The following is a 25,307-nucleotide window of genomic DNA, read 5'->3' as shown; positions in this document are numbered from 1 at the left end:
CCAATAAGTATCAGAGGATCCCAAACCTCCATCTCCTTTACTATCCTTTTTACTTGCATTTTTTGTCTGAACTTGGGGGAGCAATATTAATTGAGCTAATCATTGATCTTGATTTATTACAGAAATTCCATTTGGAGAGTTTTTCATGATTTTTTTTTATCTTCCCTTCAAAATCAGCATCAATTACTCCAGGAGCTACTGAAATTTCCTACATTTTAGTACTACTTCTTTCTAATAATAATCCTACAGTCCCCCTAGGTAATGGACCATAAACTCCCATAGGTAGGGCCTGCACCCCCCATTTCAGGAGTTAATACTGTGTAGGCAGAGGAACTGAGGTCTAGTCCTGCACTACCTGTGGTTGCTCTACAGAGGTCCTGAATGGATTTCCTTGTTGAGGGACCATGTTCTGTAGTGCCCCATAATATTGTTGCAGGGCCTGGGGCTGGCCCCTTTTCCAGTTTCCCTGTATTAAAGGGTTTCCTGCAGCATCTCTTTTAGACTTACAGTCATTAGCCCAATGCTTTCCTCTTTTACATCTTGGACATAGACCGGTTCCTTTGGTTTCCCTTCTTTTTTACTAGCATCAGGACAATTTTTGTTTGATGTCCCATTTGCCCACAACCATAACAACTTCCAGATATTCTATTCTTTGGCCCTTTCTTTTGCTGAAATAATGCTTCTTTAATAGACTTCCCTTATAGGGCTACAGCCATAGCTACTCCTTGAGTATAAGACGGCCTGATGTCTGAACATAACCTAATATATTAAGAAATATCTCCTTTTTTTCTAAAGGGTCTCAAAGCTGCTTGGCAAGCACTGTTAGCATTCTCATAAGCCAATTGTTTTACTAATAATAATCCAGACTTTTCATCACTTATAAGTCTGTTGGCTGCTTGCATTAATCTTGCCACAAAATCTTGAAATAACTCATCAGATCCTGACAGATCTGGGGTACAGGTTGTTGGGTACAGATCTGGGACAGATTTTAGGCAAATCCTCCACCTGTCTACCTGCTTGTGGAAGTTTATTCCAGGCCCTCCGGGCAGCAGTATTTACCTGAGCATAAACGGCCACATCAAAATCCAATTGTTGTCCTATTTCCCTGTAGATTCCTTCTCCAGCAAGCATGTCATAAGTTATAGACATTCCAGATTAAGTTCAGCTGTAACTTGACAATGCTCTGCAAATTCTGACTTCCATAATAAATGATCTCCTCCTGATAAGCATGCTCTTATTAACTGTTTCCAGCCCTCTGGGCAGAAGGCCTCAGTAGACATGGACTCCAGCAGAACCTGAGTGAAAGGCGCTGTAGGACCATATTGAGAGCATGCAGATTTTAATTCTTTTAATTGTTTAAAAGGTATAGGAGCATGGACTCTTGCCATATTGCCCTGTCCATTAGGTTGCTCTAGAACTGGAAAACCATAAAACTGGGTTATATCCTCTCCATTCTGCCTAGCTTCTTGTAAAGGGGATACAGTGCCTGTACACTGGACAAATGAAAAAAATCCCTTTGTCCTTTGGGCCATTGCAACTGTAGCAGTCCCAGGAGTAGGGTCCAAACTTGCAACCAATGATGGAGTTGGAGTGGGAGATTGAGCCTCATTTTCCTTAGTAGTTAATTCTCAATTTTTCTGTTTATTTCCTCCAAGCCCTCTTTTTTTTTTCCCCAAGGCTTATGCTTTTTAACATGCATAGCCTGAATTGGAGGGTATCTCTGAGAATAATACTGATCTGGTTCTTCTCGAACTCCGCAACCTAATCAGGATGTAAGTCTTCCTCAAAGTCTCCTTCTGGCAAGAAATTACTGTCATCAGGAGGGAAATACAACTCCTTTGGAGGTGCTGATGGTCCAATATCATTTTTTCTTGAAGCCTGCCATCTTTCTAATCTCCTTCTCTCTGAGCCTAAAAGTTTAACTTTCTCAGTTTCCTGGAGCTTATACAGAATACCTTTAATTAAGTTCCATACAAAAAAACACTAGGCTAATGCCTTGTCCCATTTTTATTCTTGGATTTACTCAACGCGCCCTTTCTACTTAATGATGCGAGCTCGCCAACAACTGTGGTGTCCATCACTGATTCCCTGTATCTCAAGCCCTGAGTTGGGCGCCAATCTGCCGGAGCCTGCCAGCAGAGTCGAAGGGTTCTTGAGTGGGGAGTGAGGATTAAAATTAATAAACTAACACACAACACATGGGACCTGTCCGAGAGGCTCTAGTGGAGAGTAGACTTGACCAGCCCCTGGCTTTATTGCAGAGTGCTTTTAAGCCAGAGTAAAAACAGCTCAGAACAATGGGTTAAATTTACAAGGAGGTGAAACAAGAGGTGTGATCTATCCCACCTGCTGTCACAAACAAAAGGAGATGGACTTTGAAATTCTTCCCTGGATTCAGTGAAGGCCTGGTAAAAGCCTTCTTTCCATTGAGATTTAAATATCAAAGCAGCTGCTAAAACAACTACTCCCAAAAGCAACCAGTGCTCTTAAACACTGAGCCATCTCTCTAGCCCCTCCAACCCCACCCACAACTTCTGGTGTCTTTTGTAATGACAGGAGTCTTTAGTTCAGATTGTTGTTCTTAGTAAGCCATCTGGCTTTTCCACTCATGGCTTTAGCATTTTCTTAAAAATATCCAGGCCTCAGTTTTAGTCTTTCATTATATTCTCCCTGCATCTTATGTGTTCTTTCTTTATACTGTTAGACAGATTCTCTCCTTTACATAACTTCTCATGGTGTGTAATCTTCACCCTCTCACATTATTTTCTTTGTACATGAGGGTGTGGACATGTGGACATGCTTGTGGAGGCCAGAGGTTGATATCAGGTGTCTTTCTAATTGTTTCCCGCCTCATTATTTGCAGCAGGATCACTGAACTTAGAGTTCATTGACTCAGCTAAGATGGCTGACCAGGAAACGGCAGGGACCCACATGTTTCTCCCTCCCCATCTATGGGATTACAAATATACCTCTGTGCACCAGTGGTTCGTTTCTTTGTTTGTTATAACATGGGTCCTGGGGAATCCAACCCAGGTCCTTATACTTACTTGCACATCAAGCACTTTGCTGACTCAGCCATCTTCTCAGCATGCCCATCCTCCAGGCCCTAATTATTTTGAAACCAGTCTCTCTATAAACATTTCAGCATTTATCTCTAAAACATAAAAATAATTTTTAATAAAAACATTCTACAATCATATCTCAGAGGCACCATTAATAACTCCTTAATATCAGTCATTCATTGAACACTTCATAAGACTTCTGTAAAATTAATTGCTCTGCAAGAGAAGAATTAAACACAGTCATCAAGACTGTGCATTTGATAAATGTGTCAGGCTCTTATTTCCTAAGATGCCTTAGTATGTGTGTTGTCTTAGTGGTGTTTAGCTTGTTCATTGTCAGGTAGCATATCCCAGGGTCTGGATTTTGCTAGTTGCATCTCCAGATCATCAACATGTCCGTTTGGCACCTGCTGTTTCCTGTAAACTAGTAGTTCTAGGGCTGCATTTTCCAGAAAGGTATCCACTGGCCACATATGGCTACCAAGCACTTCAACTGAGACAAGTCTTCAGTGAGAGACACTTTGAAATCCACGTTAAATTGCAAAGATTGAGTACAAAACCAATAAGTAGCTCAATAATTTTATATTGATTATTTCTAGGTGCTATAAAATCCAGAATTGGATTGATTTACACACACACACGTACACACACACATTCACACATTCTTTGAGATGGGGTCTTGCTTTGTAGCCTAGGCTAGCTTGGAACTCTGTATGTCAACGATACTGAACTGAAATTCATAGCAATCCTTTTGCTTGCGTCTCCCAAGTGAGTATGAGGCAAAGATTTGATGTGGTTCAGGTCCCCCCATCCTGGTACATCATGACTACAAACATTTATGCATATGTATGTGCATACATGTGCACACCTGCATGAGAGAGAGATTGAGAGAGAGAGTTGATATTAAATATATTAAGAGAGGAGAGTGAGTATTGTTTTCATCCACATTTCCTAGTTCACAGCTGCTTGTCTAGGGCAGGCTACAGAAACTGCAGTTCATCTCTCTAAAGAGGAGTCATGTTCTTCTCTCTACTCAGTGTCAGAAGGGATCCATCCCCATACCTACGAGGAAGGAGGATCTGGTCAGACAGGCCTTGCTGGGCTTTCTCATTTGCTGTGCTCATGCCTATGCTTTAGTGGTGCTTATGTCATGAGACCAGAGGCTGGTGCACCCAGGGTGGGCATGGAAGTCCCACACCATTTTGTCAACACATCACCCTGTACACCTCTTCACCCATGTCCTTTGTAATTCCTTTATAGTGAGTAAGCAAGTGAATTCTGTTACCTGAATTCTGTTTACCACTTGTACAAGGTAAACAAAGCCATGAAGATAATCTGTCAGTATAGTAACTATGAATACAAAGATTTTTTTTTAACCAAACACATTATTAAAGAAATCTATGTGTCCCTAGTTACTGAAAAGAAAATTCAGGTGGACAGAGGTCTACATGGCAGAGGAAAGTCAAGTCAGTAAATGTATAGAGCACCCTCAAGTGAGAGTGTCACCATTTGCAGAAAAAAAAAATGGGCAGAACAGAACCATCAGTGGGTGCTGTAACCAGTCCATGGAATTACCATCCCACAAATTTGGTAAGACTCTGGCAGCTGTCCCCTTCATTGAATGATCCAATTTGACATTACCAGCAGTGTCCTGATAAGCACACACCAGTACTCATGTGGATTGCTTGCCAAAACTATTAAGCGCAAATGTAACTGTGAATGAACAGACAAATGCAAAATGAGAAGTTCATAAACTCTCTGATCTTATGAAATATTACTGTTACAGAAGACAGAAAGCAAAACTCAGGGAATTGCTTCAGATTAAAGGAAATTAAAGGTATGGGTTACATATGCATGGTTCACGTTTGGCTCCCAATTAGAAACAGGTATAAAGGATATCGTGAGAATCGTTAAGGAAGCTTAAATATGGAGCAACTGTTACTTAAGACTCGCTAAGGGCTAAGAAGATGGTTCAGTGAGTTAAAATTCCCAGAACACACAAATAATAAAAAGTCATGCATGGTCATGCAGGCCTGCGAAACAAGCATGAGAGAACTAGAGATGGGTGACTTTTTGGTATTTGTTGACCAGCCAACATCCAGCTGAGGATACATATTGAGACCCTGTTTCAAAAAAATGAAGAGGAGGAAAATATCCCCCATCCTCTTCTGATCTTCAGGTGTGTGTGTGTGTGTGTGTGTGTGTGCGTGCATTGTACATGTATGTGTGCACACACACAAATACAACAATAAAATTTTATTTTTTAAAAATAATGTCCTATCTGTTGCAGTGTGCCTACTGTTCATCATTTGGTAGTTATTTGGGCAAAAGTCTGCATGCCTAGAAGATTACACCTTACTTCCAAGTGGTTTCCCAGCATTGTCATGTTTGTGTATAATTACAAAGGATTTTATGGCATCTAGTGATTTTTCTTCTGATGACAACCATGAATTATATCTAAAGCCTACTCCTTTGTGGAGGCTTGCTGTTGTGACATGCTGTCGTTCTGCTCATTTAGTCCCTCAGATCTTTTTTCTCAAGAGTTAACCACTTTATCCCTCTCTGTTCTCTACTTTAACAACTGTTACTGTTATTGTTATTGATGACCAACCTGCCCATGGGAATCTTCTTTGGCCCATAGGAGTCTCTGTATGTTGGTTCTTGAATCTATTTATTCCCCAATATTCTTGGAGAGCCTCCCTATTTGCCTGTGTGGTAAAACAAGGTCTTCCTAGTTTATTTAATATGTTTAATGTCTCAGATCTGCAGCCACCTGTTTGTCTTAAGAGGTTCATTCTGGAAGTAAGTGAAACTGACATGCTTTATGAATCTCCTTCCAGTCACTGCATTGTCTGGCTTCTCCTGCTCCCTTTTTATTCAAGACAAGGTAATAAGAAGGGGTCAATGGAAAAAAAAACTTGGTTTTATCCCACATGGTTTTGTGTAGTTTGAATCTTTTACAAAGAGTGTATTTTTGTGTTGCTTATATACTTATAAAAGGACAAAAGTCCAATAGGCCACAGATGACAGAGAACGTGAGAAGGCTGTTGACCTTCCCTGAGCTGGAATTTGTCTTTGTGTGCTTTTTCAGGACCTGTACCCGGCTCTGAAAGGTGTGAGCACAGTTTTCCACTGTGCATCACCCCCACCGTCCAGTAACAACAAGGAACTCTTTTATAGAGTGAATGTGATTGGCACCAAGAATGTCATTGAAACCTGCAAAGAGGCTGGGGTTCAGGTAAGGGGAATGCAGCAGTGACAAATCCCAGGAGAGTGTGCTGGCTTTTTTAGGGGGAAGGGAGAGGGAGTAGCTCCTGTTACTGTCTTCCTAGGCCCATCCAGGTTTACCTCTTCCATGTTGAGAAGGTAAAAACAGGTAAGCGCTGGGCACCAGCTGATTTCACAGAGGGCCAGTTGGGGTTATACTGCTACAGACAGACCCTCTGAATGTTCAGCTATGCTAAGGCCTATTGGTCTCTGCTGTAAAAAACTATGAAATTTAGACATTGCTTATTTTCTCTGCCTGGAACAACACATACTTAATCTTTTCCAGCACTGTAACCCTTTCGTGTATTGGTTTGTTGATATTAACTCAGTTCACCTTTTTGTCCAACCATTGCCACTGTCCTTCTCTGTAAGTAAGTAAGTGGCACTTCTACATTATTCTGCCACTCCCTAGCTCCTAGCAACCACCATTCCCCAGTCTGTCTCTCTGATTACTTTCAGGAGGTCATATGAGTGCATCCCAACAGTTTGTATCCTTTTGTGGTGTGCTCATTTTACTTATAACAATGTCTGTACAGTTTGTCCACCTTGGAGCAGGTCAGAATTTTCTTTATTTGTCAAAGCTAATGTTCCCATTTAATGGATGGACTGTAACTTATTTATTCATTCATCCATCAATAGACATTTGTGTTGGTTTCGCCTTTGGGCTCTTATGAATTATGCTTCTGTGATTGGGGGATGCAAATACCTGCCTCAGTCCTTGCTTTTGATTTTTTGGGTTTCTACCCAAAGGTGGAATTCCTGCACCATAAGATAAGTTTCGCTGAACTTTAAAAAAAATAATCCCATTGTTTACTAACCTTGCTTGCATTTTATATCTGATAGGAACCTGTTATGAGTTCGGCCAGAGGGCGAACAAATTTTGGTTTTGTATCAGGTTCAACACTATTAGAAATCTGAGTCCTAGAAAGACCTTGATGGAACCCCAGCCTCTAGGTGCAACAGCTCACCTGCCCACAGAGCTGCATGCTACAAATACTCTGAAAGTGAGAAAGGGGGCACAGAGAGCAGAGGCTCTTCTTCTAATAATTTTCCTAGGTACATCTGTCTAGTTCCCAGTAATCAGCTGGCTTCGCAGGAATAGGTGGGAGAGGAGCTCTTCTGGATTCTCATTGTTAAAATTCCCACTGGCTAATCGTAGCACTCTGTAAGCAGAAAGTAGAGAGATGGATGCCAGTGTTTAGCTGGCTTCCTCTGTTCTTGTTGTTCAGGACCCCAGCCCATGAACACATTCAGGGTGCCTTTCCTTCCATGAACTAAACCTCTCTGGAAATGTACTCACAGGTGTATCTCCTAGATGGTTCCAAACCCCATCAAGTTGACAGTCTGAACTGTCGTTCTCGGCTATGCTTTACACTTGACAAGACAGTTTACCCTGCTGAAGTTGTCACCCACTTTGTTTCCTCTTCTTAGGTAGCCACTGGCTATCAATTCCATGCACCTCCAGTATAAGGTATTTGCTTGCTTGCATGTCAGAGGACTTTATAACAGTGGGATCACACTGAACATGTCTTTCTGAAACTTTTTTCCACTATTAGTAAGTTTTAGGCTTGTTCATTCTCTGAGGGGGTAGATAGCTTGCTAGGTAAGGGCAAAGAAAGTGATTTAAGGAACATTTTCTCCAACACCGAAACCAAAAAGTCTTTAATGGCATTTTATCTCAAAGTTTTAACGTGTTACTTCCCATATTTTAGGCTAACTGACCAGGTATGTATGACTATATGCAACAGGGTCTTTATTTTGTTTTGCTTTCTTTTTTTCCATTAGCATGGTTTTGGCATCTTCGTCAAAATTCAGGTGTCCATAGGTGTGTGGGTCATTTCTGGGTCTTCAATTACGATTCCATTGATCCACCAGTCTGTTTCTATGCCAGTACCATGCCATGTTCATTACTGCTGCTCTATAGTACAGTTTGAGATCAGGGGTGGAGATACCTCCAGAAGATCTTTTATTATTGAGCATTGTTTTAGTGATTCTGGGTTTCTTGTTATTCCATATGAAGCTGAGAATTTTTATTTCAAGGTCTGTAAAGAATTGTATTGGTAATTTCATGGGAATTGCATTGAATCTTTAGATTGTTTTTTTGTAAGATTGCCCATTTTATTACGTTCATCTTACAGAGCCAATTGCATGAGATATTTTTCCACCTTCTGATATCTTTTTCTAAATTTTTAAGATTTATTTATTTATTTGTTTGTATATTTAATTTTTTTAATTTATTTATGTATTATGTATGCGGTTTTCTGCCTGCATGTACACCTGCACTATAGTAGAGGGCACCAGATCTCATCTCAACCATGCTGTTGCTGAGAATTGAACTAAGGACCTCTGGGAGAGCAGCCAGGTCTCTTAACCTCTGAGCCATCTCTGCAGTTCTTTCTTCTGTATCTTTCTTCAGAGACTTGAAATATTTTTTGATACAAATCTTTGACTTACTTGGTTAGAGTTACACCTACATACTTTATGTTTTTTTGTGGCTCTTGTGAAGGGTGTTGTTTCCCTCATTTCACTCTCAGCCCATCATTTATCTTTTGTATATAGGAGGGTTACTGATTTTTTTTTTTTGAGTAATTTTGTATCCTGCCACTTTGCTGAAGGTTTTTATCAGCTGTAGGAGTTCCCTGGTAGAGTTTTTGGGGTCACTCACGTATACTATCATATCTTCTGCAAATAACTTTGACTTCTTCATTTCCAATTTGAATCCCTTGATCTCCTTTAATTGTCTTATTGCTCTAACAGGGACTTCACATACTATGTTGAAGAGATATGGAGAGAGTGGGAAGCCTTCCCTTGTCCCCGATTTCAGTGGGATTGATTTAAGTTTCTCTTTGTTTACTTTGATGTTGGCTATAGGCTTGCTGTATATTGCCTTTACTATGTTTAGGTATGTGCCTTGTATCCCTGATCTCTCCAGGACTTTAAACCTGAAAAAGTGTTGGATTTTATCAAATGCTTTTTCAACATCTAAGGAGATGATCATGTGGTTTTTTTTTTTTTCTTTTACTCTGTTTATATGGTCGTTTACATTGATGGATTTCTGTATATTGAACCACCCATGCATGTCTGGAATGAAGCCTACTTGGTCAGAATGGATGGTATCTTTGATGTGTTCTTGGACTAGGTTTTGCAAGTATTTTATTAGGTATTTTGCATCAATGTTAATAGGAGAGATAGGTCTGAAGTTCTCTTTTTTTATTGGGTCTTTGTGTAATTTAGTTATCAAGGTGATTGTGGCCTCATAGAATGAGTTTGGTAATGTTTCCTCTGTTTCTATTTTGTGGAATAGTTTGAAGAGTATTGGTGTTGGCTCTTCTTTGAAAGTGTGGTAGAATTCTGCACTGAAACCATCTGGCCTTGAGTTTTTTTTAGAAGGGAGACTCTTTCCTTAGGGGATAAAGGACTATTAAATTTATTTATTTGATCTTGATTCAGCTCAAGAGAATTATCCATTTAGATTTTCAAATTTTGTGGAGTATAGGCTTTTGAAGTAAGACCTAGTGATTGTTTGGATTTCCTCGGTGTTATGTTATGTTATCCTATTCTCCTTTTCATTTCTGATTTTGCTGATTTGTATAGTGTCTCACTGCCTTTTAGTTTGGCTAATTGTTTGTCTCTTGTCTTTTCTTGATTTTCTCAAAGAACCAGCTGTTTCTTCATTCTTTGAATTGTTCTCTTTGTTTCTAATGTATTGATTTCAGCCCTGAGTTTGATTATTTCCAGGCATCTACTCCTCCTGGGTGTGTCTGCTTCCTTTTTCTCTAGGACTTTCAGGTGAGCCGTTCAGTTGCTTATGTGAGATGATTCAAATTTCTTTATGAATCACTTAATGCTATGAACTTTCCACTTAGCACTGCTTTCATTGTGTCCCATAAGTATGTTGTGCCTTCATTTTCACTGAATTCTAGGTAGTCTTTCATTTCTTCCTTTATTTCTTCCCTGACCCAGCTGTTACTGAGTAGAGAGTTGTTGAGTTTCCATGTGTGTGTAGGCTTTTTGCTCTTTCTATTGTTGTTGAGGTCCAGTTCTAGCCCATGGTGGTCACATAGGATGTAAGAGACTATTTCAATCTTCTTGTATATGTGGAGGCTTGCTTCGTCACCAAGTATATGGTCTATTTTGGAGAAGGTTCCATGAGGTGCTGAGAAGAAGGGAAATTTTTTTGTGATTGGGTGAATAGTTCTCTAGATATCTGTTAGGTCCATTTGATTTATGACATCCGTCAGTGTCATTGTTTCTTTGTTTAGTTTCTGTTTTGTTGACTGTCCTTTGTGGAGAATGGGGTGTTGAAGTCTCCCACTACTAATGTGTCAGCATTGATGTGTGGTTTAAGTTTTATTGATGATTTCTTTTACGAATATGGTTGTCTCTGTATTTGGGGCATAGATGTTCAGAACTGTGATGTCTTCTTGGTGGAATTTTCCCTTGATAGTATGAAGTGATCTTCCCCATCTCTTTTGATTAATTTTGTTGAAAGTCTATCTTATTAGATATTAGAATGGCTAATCCTGCTTACTTCGTGGGTCCATTTATTGGGACAACTATCTTCCAGCTCTTTACTATCAGGTAATGTCTATCTTTGTGACTTAGGTGTGTTTCTGGTATGCAATAGATTGTTGGGTCTTGTTTACACATCCATTCTGTTAGTCTGTGTCTTTTTATTGGAGAGCTGAGTCCATTGGTGTTGAGAGAGATGAATGAGCAGTGATTGTTAGATCCTTTTATTTTGATGTTGGTTGTGGTAGTGTGTTTGTGTGCTTGGCTACTTTAAGTTTTGCTGTAGTGAGATTATTTATTTCCTGTGTTTTCCTGTATGTAGTTAGCTCTCTTGGGTTGTAGTTTTCCTTCTAGTATCTTCTGTAAGGCTGGATGTGTGGTTAGGAACTGTTTAAATATGCTTTTTTCATTAAATATCTTGTTTTCTCCATGTATGATGCTTGAGAGTTTTGCTGGGTATAGTGGTCTGATCTGACATCTGTGTTCTCTTAGGATCCGCATGATATCTGTCCAGGTCCTTTGGGCTTTCGTAGTCTCTGTTGAGAAGTCAGGTGTTATTCTGATCGGTTTGCCATTATATGTTACTTGGCCTTTTTTCCCTTGCAGCTTTTAGAAATTTTTGTTTATTCTGTATACTTACTGTTTTGATTATTATGTGGCAGGAGGATTTTCTTTTCTGGTCTAATCTATTAGGTGTTCTGTAGGCCTCTTGTATGCTTATTGGACTCTCCTTTAAATTGTGGAAATTTTCTTCAGCGATTCTTTTTCTTTTTTCTTTTATTTTCTTTTTTTATTACTTTCAGTTTATTCACTTTATTCTTCTATGATTATGTTGAAAATATTTTCTGGCCCGTGGAGAAGGGAATGTTCTTTTTCCACTATTCCTAATATTAATAGATTTTGTCTTTTCATGTTGTCTTGGATTTCATGGATGGTTTGTATGAGGAATTTTTTTAGATTTTAACATTTTCTTTGACGGAAACATCGATTTCTTCCATTTTATCTTCAACACCTGAGATTCTTTCTTCCATCTCTTGTAGTCTGTTGGTTATGCTTACCTCTGTAGTTCCTGTTTTCGTCCCTATGTTCTCCCTCTACATGATTTCTTCTCTCTGTGTTTTCTTTAATTTTTCCATTTTTATCTTCAGATCTTGAACTCTTTTGTTGTTTTCCTTCGCCTGTTCTTTGTGTTTTCCTGCTTTTCCTTCAATTCCTTCACCTGTTTGTTTGAACTTTCCTCTATTTCTTTTATTTCTTTCCCTGATTTAATTATTTACTCTTTAAAGGCCAAAAACCCTTTGGCTGCATCTTCCTGTATTTATTTATGAATGGCCATAATCTCTTTGACTTTATCTTCCTCTATTTCTTTACCCATTTAGTTTGTTTCCTCCACTCTAGTCTTCATAAGCATAGATTTAAGGTCATCTTCTTGAATTTCACTTACGTTAGCATATCTATGGCTACTTTCCCCTGGATAACTGTATTCTGCAGATGCCAAATTGCTTTGGCTTTTGTTGGTTGTACTTTTGTGTGGGCCTCTATCCATGTGGCAGTCTCAGGTGTTGGCTGTTAGTTTCTTGTGCCTGCCGGAATCCTGGGATTGGGGGGGGGGAGGAATCCCCTTGCCAGGAAGATGGTCATTCCTGAAGGAGGCCTCTTCAGCTTTTTCGGTATGGTCATCTAATGGCCGGTAATTCTCAGGAATTGCCACAGCTCTCCTCAGTTGTGTGGTCCTGTGTGGTAACTGAGGTTGTTAGTAGTCAGTGTGGGCTATCCTCCCACCAGAAGTAGTCCTGGAGACAGGTGCCCTGCCAACGGGTTTCTTGCTCTGAATTCAGTGTGATGCTGCTGCTGCTCTTACATTGTGTTTGCTGGGTGCAAGCCTCTTGAAAAATCAGGGAGCCACGAGGTTTGCTCTGTCTAGCTAGGGAGAGAAGCTTCACCATGGAGGTGTATCTGGGGGCTGATCCTGTGGATCTCAGGCTTCTGTAGGTCTGAGGTTGGAGAGGTTGGAGCTCTGTGCCACAGTACCCAAGTGGTAATCAGTGGCAGATGAGCGCAGCACACAGGTGTGTGGCTGGAGGCTAGAACCCGGAGCCTGTGGAAACCCAGAAAATTTTCCTGGTATTAGCTAGGTGCCCTTGAGGTCTCACCTGATGTTTCCTCCACTGTGGGGTTACTCCCGACAGGGAAACGCGGTTTCTGGTGCTTGGGGGCCCACAGTTTTTCTGTGACAGTGAGTCACAAGCACAAGAGTGTGTCTCTGGGCTGGCAACTGGGCGCCTGCCAGAGCCTGGGACCTTTTCCCCGGGGGTTGTCTGGGTGACCTGAGATCGGTCTGTGGTGATTGCTTCCTTCACCGTGGGGTATTCTCTCCACTGGAAAACCCAGTCTCTGGTGTTGCAAGGCCCACAGTTCAGTCTGAGATGGTGATCAGAGCATGCAGGCGTGTAGCTCTAGGCTGGCAACAGAGTGCCTGCCACAACCCTGGAACTCTTGGACCCAGGAACTCTTCCAAGGTTTAGCTGGGTGAGCTGAGATTGGATCTGGATGCTTCCCACACCTTGGGGTTTCCTGTCACCTGGGAAACATAATCGCTGGTGTTTTAGGGCCCAGAGTTTGGTCTGTTGGTGGCTGTGCACTCTCTGCTGTCCTGCTCGTCAGACACCTTGTGCTCTGGACACCAACATCTTGGATTCCCCTGGTTTGTTTTTTCCAGACAGGGTTTCTCTGTGTAACCCTGGCTGTACTGTACTCTCTGTAGACCTTGCTGGCCTCAAACTCAGAGATCCACCTGCCTCTGCCTCCTGAGTGCTGAGATTAAAGGCATGCACCAGCACCACCCAGCAAGTCTTCTTTCATAAGGATGAAATATGTTCTGTCTGTAATGCCCACTCAGTGATAGTATACTGTACTTCACAAAGATTTTATACATCTCTTGTTGGAAATAGCAATAACTCCTGACTTGTGTTTTCCTTTCAATGTTTTTCTACCAGAAACTCATTTTAACCAGCAGTGCCAGTGTCGTCTTTGAGGGTGTTGACATAAAAAATGGAACTGAAGACCTCCCTTATGCTGTGAAGCCCATTGACTACTACACAGAGACCAAGATCTTACAGGAGAAAGTATGTGCTTTAAAGTCAGTTAAACGAGCAGTTACTTCAAGTGTCTCCGTTTATAAGAAAAATATCTGTGAACATGGGGAAGTTAGTATTTTGAGGCCTGAGTTCCCAGCATGAGATGTAACTTACTGTGGCCAGATAATGTTCTCAGTATTTTCTGGAGACTACTTCCTTTACACTCCAAAATGATCTTACCATCTCTCTATTATGGGAAAATGCACTGATTCACAGACGGATCCAGAGTCTTCATCAGGGAGCCCATAGTTTCCATGTGATTATGTTACAGGGACACTGGGAATCCCATACTGTAGACTGGGGTTCCACCAAGCACCCAAAGTCATTTGGGCAGCTGTGGAGTTAAATTTCTTAGGCCTTTGCAGCAAATCACATACTGTGCTTTGATCTGCAAGCTGGTACTCATAAACTGAAGCTCTATGCTGAGCTGGCATGGGTCTTACTGCTCTGACTATTCTCACTTCCAGCTCAGCACAGAACACAGTCACATGGAAATCACAGTAGAGCGTGTCCTCAGCTAGCCTCAAGATGCCCTGTGCACTGTTGTCTGAGCTCTGGCTGTCAATATGTCACTGGCATGAAGTTTTGGGTACTGAACGAGAAGTCAGGAGAACTGGAGGTGACTCCAACAGTAACTTGCCTTGTTTTGTGGATGAACACCATTTTAAACCCTCTTAATAATAACGAGTTATCTTTGGGATTAGTCTAAAAACATCCTCAAACTCCCTTCTCTTTAGTAATAGAGCTAGCCATGATAGAGGCCAATTGAAGGCATGGTCATTCCCTTCAGCACCACAGACACTTAGCAGCATTTTAAGTGCCATGGGTTCAGGAAGCTGTGATTGCCATACACTCAGTTTATAGCTAGCTTAAAGTGACTCGGATTATAATCTGTAGACTAATTTTGCCTCCCTGTTTTTACTAACATTATAACAAATCATTTGGGAAATTACTTATGAAGCAAAATATGTTTCTTCATATAGTCATGCTTCATAAGGATAGAGATAGATTCAGAGAAATGCATTATTGACTGACTTGTTATTGTGGGAACATAGAGTATACCTCAACAAACTCAGACAGCTACGTGTCTTTGTGTATATGTGCAAGTCTACACAGTAACGGACGTGTCTGGACGTGTGTATGCTTGTATTGAGACAGGTGTCATCTTCTAAAATGTTGTCCACCTCCTTTGAGACAGGGTCCTTCATTGGCCTAGAAGTTGCCAATTAGACTGAACTGGTTGTCCAGCAAGCTTCAGGTATCCTCAGGTGTCAGTCTCCACAGCCATGAGATTATAAGCATCTCCACACATTATGACATGGCTTCTGGGGATTGTGTCCTTGTGCTTGCAAGAAAGAGATTTGCTGACTGAGGCACCTCCCCAACTATGTGTCTGTTGTCGACTGAACCATTTGTTACATTTGGTGCATGATTATTCTTGAAACCTGTACATGGCACCGAATTCAGGAACTCTTGGTGGTAGCAGCCTTTCTGGAGGCTCAAGGCTACCTCATTAACTGGAAATTTCAGACTGTTTCCATAAATTGAATCCAGGATGTACCCACTGGCCGCACTTCACATAGCCATTGAACCCAACCTTAGCTTTCAGATTTCACCCTAGCAGGTGTTGGCCAGTTTCCTCCTGCATTGGTGGTTTGTCATTGACAGATGGGATCAAGAGTTGCAGTGTGAGATGTTCCAAGGTAGACAGCTGTCCAGTGGTTTGCACAGTCATCAGTCTGTCTCCTAATGGGAATACTGCACACACAATTAGGTATGATCTCAGCTCAGGAAAAGTCTTACAGTGGCCTCTTTCTCTCCTGCTCTTTTTCAGGCAGTACTGGATGCCAACAACCCCAAGAAGAAGTTTTTAACCATAGCCATCCGTCCTCATGGCATTTTTGGCCCAAGGGACCCTCAGTTGGTCCCCATCCTAATTGATGCCGCTAGAAAGGGCAAAATGAAGTTCATGATTGGGTAAGGCAGCTCCCATTGCTCTCTGTCCCCTTCTGACCGTGTGAACACACACACAGAAAATAATTAGACAGTGCCAAGCTGCACTGTATAACTGTCTGTGTCTGTTCAGGCTTAACAATAACACAATAGTATAGTCTAGTAACTACGAAGTCCAAGATTAGCCATCAGCAAAACTGCTGTTTGCTAAGAGTCTAGTCTTTTACCTGCTGTTTATCTTTATGTGGCCCAAGGGACAAACAGGTTCCCTCAAAGCCTCTTTAATAAGATCCCATTCATGGGGGCAGTGCTTGCATGTTCTAATTACCCTGTAAAGTTTCCACATCTGAACACCAGCACATGGGGGATTAGGTTTTAACAAGAATATTGAGTGAACACAAACATGCAGAACGTACATGTGTCCTTCTCTGTTGTCCTCTATGTCCTCCTGGAACTGCTGTATCAAATTCCCACAGTTTTTAATACAACACAAATTGATTTTCAGTTATGGAAATAGGAGTCTGAAATGCAGCTGTTGACAGGACTGGTTCCTTCTGGCTGCTGTGAGGAGAATATGTCCAAGGCCTCTGTGGGCTTCTCTTTCTAGCTCCTTGCATGCCACTGCATCACTCCTGCTTCTACATAAGACTATCTATGCTATCTGTGGGAAACTTTCCCTTTCTTATAAAGATATCAGCATTGAACTAAGATGTCTGTCCATTACTGACTTCATCTGTAAAGTCTCCCTTTCAGCATGAGGTCACCTCCACAATTTCCAGAGTGGCATAAGTTTTGGAAGGATATTATTCAGTGCTGTATACTCTTTCACGTACACTGGGAAAAGTTGTGCAATCCTGTTTAGAAATTAAAGAAGTTGAGGATCTGGAGGGAAGCAATGACCCTTGACTCCTTGAATATAGAAGGGAGTTAGTGCATTAAAAAATGGAAAGGATGACAACAGGTGTGGCTGGCTGCTGAACATTTTTTTTTTGAGACAGTGTTTCTCTGTGTAGCCTTGGCTGCCCTGGAACTCTCTCTGTAGAGCAAGCTGGCCCAGAACTCACAGAGATCTGCCTGCCTCTGCCTCCCTGAGTGCTGGGATTAAAGGCATGTGCAACTACACCCAGTGCCTTTTCTTTTATATTTTTTTTCTTTATCCCTGTGTCTTGTCTTCCTGTGCTTACTAAATCTCACTGATACCCTGAGTTAAGACTGATGGATTACAGAGGCAGTGCTAGAAAACTTGAAGACCATTGGCATGGTGTATCCTGGGCATGTTTTCAAGATCTATACCCCAGATCAGAGCCAAAGAAGACACACTGTTGCAGGTCCTGCTGGGCCATGCAGGACACCATGCTCTCACATTCAGTATTTCACTGCACCCACAGGTCCCAGTAGTTCTTCATGGCCACATTTCATTACCTGTTGCAATCATTCAGGTATAGGAGAGGCAGGCACTGCTGAGGTTAAGTGGGTTAGTGACCCGGGCTTAGTGGTGTATGCCTGTAATCCCAGCACTCTGAGAGGCAGAGGGAGGCAGATTTGCTGTGAGTTCGAGGCCAACCTGGTCTAAACAGCAAGTCCAGGACAGCTAGGGCTGCACAGAGAAACCCTGTTTCGAAGAAAAAAAAGAAAGGAAAAGAAAAAGTGGGTTAATCTGTTGAGTCTCAGTGCTGGGGCTTTGTGGGACTCAGCACAACTAAAATACTTCCTTTGTACCTACAGAAATGGGGAGAACCTGGTGGACTTCACTTTTGTGGAGAATGTGGTTCACGGACATATCCTGTCTGCTGAGCACCTCGGTGAAGATGCAGGTCTAGGTGGGAAGGTAAGACACTTGCTTCTCTCAGCACTTCAGGTCCTGCTGGGAAGTTCTGCATCATTGCAGCATCTTATTACTTTGGACAGCCCAAATCCAGGAGCCAATAGCCAGGATAGACCCAACCCTCGGGCTTTTATTCTCTAGACCTCAGTGCTCACTCCAAGCATGGTCACCTGTTCCTTAGGGTAGATGTTTGCTCCTCACTTTTGTCCTCCTTATATTTCAGACCCATCCTCCCTTCCCAAGCACGTGTGGCTCATATTACTCAGGCTTGCACTCCTGTAACAAGTGATGTATATGAGTCTCCTAACATTTGACCTCCAAAAGGCAACTGAGTTGAGAAAACCTACTGGGTTACTGGCACCTGGCCTCCCATTTCTCAGGCTCACTATTGTCCTTGTGATGCACCCTGAGCACTCAGTACTCTTTTCTCGCCCTGGACCTTTTCCATTTTCTCACTTACTACTTTGGGGGTGGTTGGAAATGGGATGCATATACTTTGTGGGTTGAAAGATCTAATATGGAACATTTGTTCCATGCAAAGATAAAACCAAATGTAACTGCCTAAGAGCAAGCTGAAGTTCACTTAAAGACATGGCCTTTTTGCAGACTTTGTAGCACTGCCCCTCTCTGCCCTTAATTAAACACTGCCCATTCTGCGAGTCTAAGACAGACTGTTATACACTCCACCACTAGGCTTGTGAGGCCTAATAACACAACCACACCCCACACCGTTTAGTGCCCCTGCAAAAGAGATGGGGCAGGTAGGAAGCCAGTGTGCCCTTGCTTTTCCACAGAAAGAGTTGTAGGTGGAGCCAGCAGCTAGCTGAGCTTGGGGACCCATGTTGGCCTGTTTGTTCCAGCAGCTGTGCAGGGCTCTCTAACTCTGTGTTCCTTTACCAGGCATTTCACATTACCAATGATGAGCCAATTCCTTTCTGGACGTTCCTGTCCCGCATTCTGACAGGCCTCAATTATGAGCCCCCCAAGTACCACATCCCCTACTGGGTGGCCTACTACCTTGCTTTCCTGCTGTCTCTGCTGGTGATGGTGGTCAGTCCTCTCGTCCAAATCCAGCCAACTTTTACACCAATGCGCGTGGCACTGGCTGGCACATTTCATTACTACAGTTGTGAGAAAGCCAAAAAACACATTGGGTACCAGCCACTGGTCACCATGGATGACGCCGTGGAAAGGACTGTGCAAAGTTTTCACTACCTGCGGAAGGACAAGTGAGGTTCCCCAGTGACCTCACTAATAACTTTCCCTTCTTTGTTCTGATGAGCCAATATCCTTAAGGGAGTTTCTTCTGAGCTGTGAGTCCCTTGCTGGTTAGATGGTAGCGTACCTGAGTCCCCCACATGACACTGCAGTGACGAAAGGAGACATGTCTTCCAAAAAAGCATTGGACTTCTCAAAGCAAGCAGACACCTGTCCTACTGCTTTGGTCTTTCTCTCTCCTCCCCCTACTAATCTCTCCTGGGATCATTAAGACAACACTAAGTAGACCAACACCAAAGTGAAAGCCACAAGACTTCATTCAAGGTCTTAAGAATTGAAGTAAAACCAGAGATTGTAATCACAGAATAAGACTTCAGACATATATTTCGTAGGTTCACAATAAAATAGAAATATTGATGACTGTAATCGCTAATCCCCAATCCCTAAGGATAAATCTATAAATGGTTCCTTGTTCCCTTGCCTGCTGTCAGGGTCTCTTTCAAAGGTGGTTGCACTGTCTGCCTGCATTGTTTTTCCATGAAACATTTCCTTTTATCCACTGTATCTGGTGGAGGTCTTTATTGGTCAGTGGTGATGCAGTGTGTGCTAATATGGTACAGTGTGTGCTGTGTCAGCTGGTCAGCTCCTAATTAACATGGGATGCTTGGCTGGTTGGAAATAAGCCGAGGACGGTGGCCTCCTTTACCTCCATGATGTTTGAGAGAAAGTCTTCCATGAGTCGATGCAGAATGCAGACATCCTTGCAGCTCACTTCACAAAACATATCTGGCCACCTTCCAAAGAGTACAGCCGATCCAAACATCCAGCTTTTTCTGTTCTCTGAACTCACTGAAATGTATTTCTGAAGAATTCTAAGATCTTCTTTTTCTTCTTTTTTTTTTTTTTAAATCACTGTGTAATGCCATGAAGGCAATTCGAGAAAAATACAAATAAAGATCTAAAAGCCATACAGTTTGCATTGCTGGCTTATTAGCTCTGCCTGGGGAAAGACCATGCTAAGCTGCCGAGTCATTTGAATATGAATGTAATTAAGATGCTGCTTTTGCCCACAAAGCTTACAATAATGGAGTTACATTCATAAACTCCTGAAGTATGATTTTAAAATGATGCATTAATGCACTTATGTAAGACAAAGTGAAGTGACAGGACTTCTTCAGAACAGGAGATGCCCTGAGGTTAAACCTGGAAGGAATGGAGAAATGGTCGGTGAGTACAGAGCCACCAACTGGCATTTCAGACTGAAGAGGCCAGCCTCATAGTCAACAGCTTTCAGCAGCATGTGTTCCTAGACCGTATATGAAATAATAGTGTATCTTGCACTTTCTGGTATAACTTCAGTAAAGCATACAAGTGGGAAGGCTAGCTTGGGACGCAGTGGAACATTAGTCAGGCTAAAGCGGGAGGCAGGGAATGACCTTTATTCTGTAGGTATAGACAACCTGTGATGGTTTTGACAATTAAGGATTTACTCAGTGGAGGGCAGGGATCAAGAAAATCCTCAGTACTCTCATGGGAGACCAGACAGTAGTAACATAACAATGAGTTATAAATGAACACTTGGTGGAAGTACTTAGAAAGGAATCATAATTCAGCTCAGAACAGAAAGATGCACCTTGGGAGGTGCTCAGAACTGCTGGATGAGAAGGCAGTACACTTAGCCAGCAAACACCAAGAATGATATGCCTTAAAATGGTAACTGCTCTTGGACCAAAGACCTCCCTCGACAAGCTCAATTGTCCACTCTATTCTTCTCTCTGTTTTGTAAGCCTTCTGGCACTGACAAAATACCTGACATAAACAACTTGAGAGGAGGAAATGTTTGTTTGGGCACATAGTTTTAAAGAATTTACTCTGTGGTCAGTTGGCGCTGTTGCTTTTGAGACTGTGTTGCCCTGTCTCGATCAAGGGCATAACCTCAAAGACCTCATTTCCTCCCACTAGGACACATCTGTTAAAGGGCCCACCACTTCCATGGGATGGAGTCCAAGCCTTCAACATACAGACCTGTAGGGAATATTCAAGACTCAAACTATGACTTTTGTTTGCTTGTGTAGTCCACACATTTCCACTGGATTCTGCTCTGAGCTTCTGTAGTGAGCATAACAGACAGTGATCCTGCCTGCCTGGCATGGACATTGTTACAGGGTCACACAACTGAGTATAACAGAGATGTGTTCTAAATTCAAAAGGGGATGATTGGGTCTAAGACTATGGCTCAGTGTTAAACAGCACTGGTTGGTCTTGCATAGGACCCAGTTCAGTTCTCAGTACCCATAGGGTGGCTCACAAGGATCTGTAGCTCCAGTTCATTGGGATCTGATGCCCATTCTGGCTTCCATGGGTACCAGGCATACATGTAATGCACGTACATACATGCGTGCCAGCAAAACACTCCGATGTAAAAATAAATGAATAAATAAAATAAAAAGTTCTTTTCTTAAAGAGAAACGTAGGAGCTGGAGAGATGGCTAAGCAGTTGAGAGCATTGGCTGTTCTTCCAGAGGACATGGGTTCAATTCCCAGTGTCCACGTGGCACCTCACAACTGTCTCTAACTCTAGTTCCAGGGGATCTGCCATCCTCACACAGACATACTTGCAAGTAAAACACCAATGTACATAAAATACAAGTAAATAAATTATAAAAGAGAGAAGAGTATAGAGTGTCACGGGCAGGAGATGGGCCTGTGAGTGAACCTGGTATAGGTTAAAACGGGAAATAGTGTCCTCTCAGACCTAAAAGATGAGGTGAGGTAATTAGAAAGATACTGGGAAGTCCTCCAGATAGACCCTTAGTTCCCAGCTGGCCACTCTTTCCTGCATTCCCCACTCAGGCCCACTGCTCCCTGTAGTCATTTGGAGGAAGTGCAACCTGCCAGGAAACTTCAGGCTCAGGCCACACCCAAACAGGCCGAACTGAGACTTAGGGTGGGCCTGGCCCCATGTCCGCAAGCCCTGCAGATAGTTCCAACCACGAAAGTCTCCTCCCCAGGTCACTGGGTCCAGCTAGAGCCTCACCTCAGCCAGTACAAGACACAGCTTGCTCTCATCACAGGCCGAGTGGGGTTACACCACCTGTTTCATTCCTGATGACTAATGGCCTACAGTAGATGCCTAGAGCATGCCTCTCCCATGCAGTCCTTTCTCTGGAGAATCAGGGCTAGAGGGGAGCAGTTAACTCCCTGTGTGTCTCCCATTTCAGTCCCTTTCCTCATCTCTATAGCTCTGACCTAGTTCTTCCTGGCCCATCTAACACCTGAGTCAGGTGTGCTGTGACAGCAAGCTGATCTGTCCCGTCTTCCAGTCCAATCTCTACACTGGGTAGGTCAAAGCTGAAACAGTTCTGGATTCTGCTTCATTACTAATAGTGGTTTAGCAGGTGGCAATATTCTCCAGCCTACCTTTCCACTTCTACCATTAGACTAAGATGTGCTGGATGCCAACGAAACTGTGCCATGACTCTGTCAAACACGTACTTGCTCATATTATCCTGATTGCAGATTGCACTTTTGTGGCTGTGTCTCCAGGTCTGGAGTAGCCAGTCCTTTCCTTCCCAGAAGCCCAGCCTGTGTCTCTTGACCTTCACCTCATTTCATGTGTTCCCTGCCTTTGCATTCTCCCACTTCCACCAGGCCAGAAATTCTTTCAGGCGCAAAGCCAGCCAGTGTTCCTGCCAGCACAGAGTGGGTGTTCATTAAGCAGAGGTGATGCTCCTTCCTGACTTGGTGTCCTAGAGGAACAGCAGTGACCACAAAGGGAACAGCCAGCCGGGTTGGATAGAGCAGAGCCACAGTCCCAGCATGCATGTATAAGGTCTACAGCCTTTGAGTAACATAAGTTAACCTTTCAGCATGTATCTTACACCAGTGTGCCAGACAAGACCGTGACCTATAGAAATTAAAAGCCAGGGAATTGGGGCTCAGCAGCTGGGGGCAAACTGCAAAACCAAGGGTTAGTAGGCATCCCTGTGTGCAAGTCTCTGCACTAGCCGTTCTGCTGTGGGGTCCACGACTCCAAAATGGTAGTGATGGAACCCCTGCTAAAGACTGAAATGGCCTTTGCCCTTCAAAGGTTCCAGGTTTGCTGTGAGGAAACACATGCTAGTCTTCCCTCCATACCCTCTCCCTCTCCCAGCTCCTTCCATCTCCAGGAGTGCAGCTTGTGCCACCCTCCACTGACTTCCTCGGCAGCATTCTTTCATACCTGACATACAGCTCACTCTGGGGGAGGCAGCAGCTAATTTTCTTTCAGACTCTGTCTCCACCATATTTTCTTCCTTATAGCTCCCCTCACTTCCTGCATGTCCATCTAATTGTGCTCTCAATCACATAATAAGCATTCTTCCAACTGCCCAACAAGCATTATAGAAGTCCTCGCTACTCAGAGGCCAAGGACTTTTTACTCCTTCCCTATTCTGGGGTAAGGTACCCACTAAGTATGCCAAGACTTGAGGAGTTGTTTTTTTTTAGGGGGAAAAAAAGCTAACAGTTCACACATTAGCCACCTGAGGGAGCTCAGAACCAGGATGGGGACCACTTGTTTTATCTCTCTTGAGGCCAAAAAAACCTCACCTTTCACATTCCTATTCAGCCAGCCTGATAAAACTAAGAGTACCTAAGCCTACCGGACAGCAGGCTGTAATCTGATGTTTCTTATCTGAAGGGTTGCAAAAGTACAAATAGAGCTGGGGAAATGACTCAGTGAATAAGAGCAATTGTACAAGCATCCGGACCTGTGTTCAAATCTCCAGCACCCACATAAAAAGCTGGGCATGGTTGTACATGCTTGTAATGCTAGTGCTGGGAGTGGGGAAGAGAGGCAGGAGGAATGCTGGGACTTGCTGGCCCCCTAGCCAAAAGCAATGAGCTTCAGGGAACTGAGAAACCTTGCCTCAACAAAATAAGGTGGAAAGCTATTGAGGAAGATACCTGCTGTCCTCTTCCAGCCTGCACACGTGCACTCACAGGAGGGTGCACCTGACCATGTGTGTACATGCACACATAAGCACAAATAGAAACGGTGAAAAAGAAAAGAAGCACCGTGGAAGACACTAGAGTCTCCCATTCTGGTATGCTCCGTTCTTCAGCCTGGCTTAGCCATTGACCGTGGAAGGTTCCACACAGTGATGGCCAAAGTAGAGATCTCCCTTTGCCAGCTATATCTCCTCCATGCTCATCCCCAGGGGGATTGTTCACATCAGCTCAGTGGGGACTGAGAGTTCCTGTAGAGAAAATTTTCAGCATGCCCTAAGCAGACCTAGAAGGGAGGGAAGGAGGTGAAGGCAATCTGTCTCCCAGTGACTCCTTTGAGATTCTGTAGCAGGGAACACATAAGCCACCTGCTTTCTTCTTCATGGGAGGAGAGAAAGTCTTAGCTCTATCAAAGGAAACTGGAGGTAGCAAGACAGCCCTTGCCCTCCAACAGTTCACATACCCACCAAAGAAATGCCAAAGTTAGCCTAAGTATTCCTGTGCTAACTATGAACCTGGCCTCAAATATTGCTTGATACATGCTTTTATAGCATTCTATTGGTATGCAGCCACAGCTACAATGGCAGAATTCATTCTGGGACAACATACTTAAAATATTTTTGGTTTCCCTTTCACGGTAAAGGTTTATAAACTGCTGCTTAATTAAGACTGATAGGACAAAAGACACTGGAATGATATTCAGTGTTGGGGGAAGCATTGGAAGGATCTTGTTAGGAATTAAGGTAGGGGGAAAACATGATCAAAATATATGACACTTTTAGCTAAAAGATAAAAAAAGATACTCAACTCCATTCTATAAATCAACATCAGCTCACATATATTAGGGCTGATGGTAGTTTTTTGGTTTTTTTTTTAAACTGGGAAAGAGTGATAGTTCAGTATTTGTGTTACAAGCATGAAGATGTAAGTTGAAGTCTTAAAATAGACACTGAAAGAAAAATAGAAAACCACATGATAATCTCTCTAGATGCTGAAAAAGCATTTAACAAAATCCAACATCCATTCATGTTTAAAGTCTTGGAGAGATCAGGGATACAAGGCACATACCTAAACATAGTAAAGGCGATATACAGCAATCCTATAGCCAACATCAAACTGAACGGAGAGAAACTTAAAGCAATCCCACTGAAATCAGGGACAAGACAAGGCTGCCCACTCTCTCCATATCTCTTCAACATAGTGCTGGAAGTCCTTGCTAGAGCAATAAGACAGTTGAAGGAGATCAAGGGGATACAGATTGGAAAGGAAGAAGTCAAATTATCACTCTTTGCAGATGACATGATAGTATACGTGAGTGACCCCAAAAACTCTACCAGGGAACTC

The 25,307-nt window shown here is 42.7% G+C and overlaps 1 protein-coding gene across 5 annotated transcripts in view; it reads left to right on the top strand.

Annotated features, from left to right (window-relative positions):
* Positions 1–19,942, top strand: part of Nsdhl (NAD(P) dependent steroid dehydrogenase-like) — a 39,483-nt gene extending 19,541 nt beyond the window's left edge. For all 5 annotated transcript variants that reach the window (XM_060376722.1, XM_060376723.1, XM_060376719.1 and 2 more), the window contains 5 exons: positions 6,154–6,300; positions 13,838–13,966; positions 15,813–15,955; positions 17,657–17,759; positions 18,657–19,942. In XM_060376722.1, the coding sequence (XP_060232705.1) occupies positions 6,154–6,300; positions 13,838–13,966; positions 15,813–15,955; positions 17,657–17,759; positions 18,657–18,989 (855 nt within the window). In that variant the 3' untranslated portion in view covers positions 18,990–19,942. The remainder of the gene's footprint in view (positions 1–6,153; positions 6,301–13,837; positions 13,967–15,812; positions 15,956–17,656; positions 17,760–18,656) is intronic.
* Positions 19,943–25,307: the final 5,365 nt, after the last annotated feature.

Source organism: Meriones unguiculatus, assembly GCF_030254825.1.
Source record: "Meriones unguiculatus strain TT.TT164.6M chromosome X unlocalized genomic scaffold, Bangor_MerUng_6.1 ChrX_unordered_Scaffold_30, whole genome shotgun sequence".
NCBI classification, from domain to species: Eukaryota; Metazoa; Chordata; class Mammalia; order Rodentia; family Muridae; genus Meriones; species Meriones unguiculatus.
The sequence above is the reverse complement of the archived record's forward strand: the minus strand, read 5'-3'. Positions and strand labels throughout refer to the sequence as shown.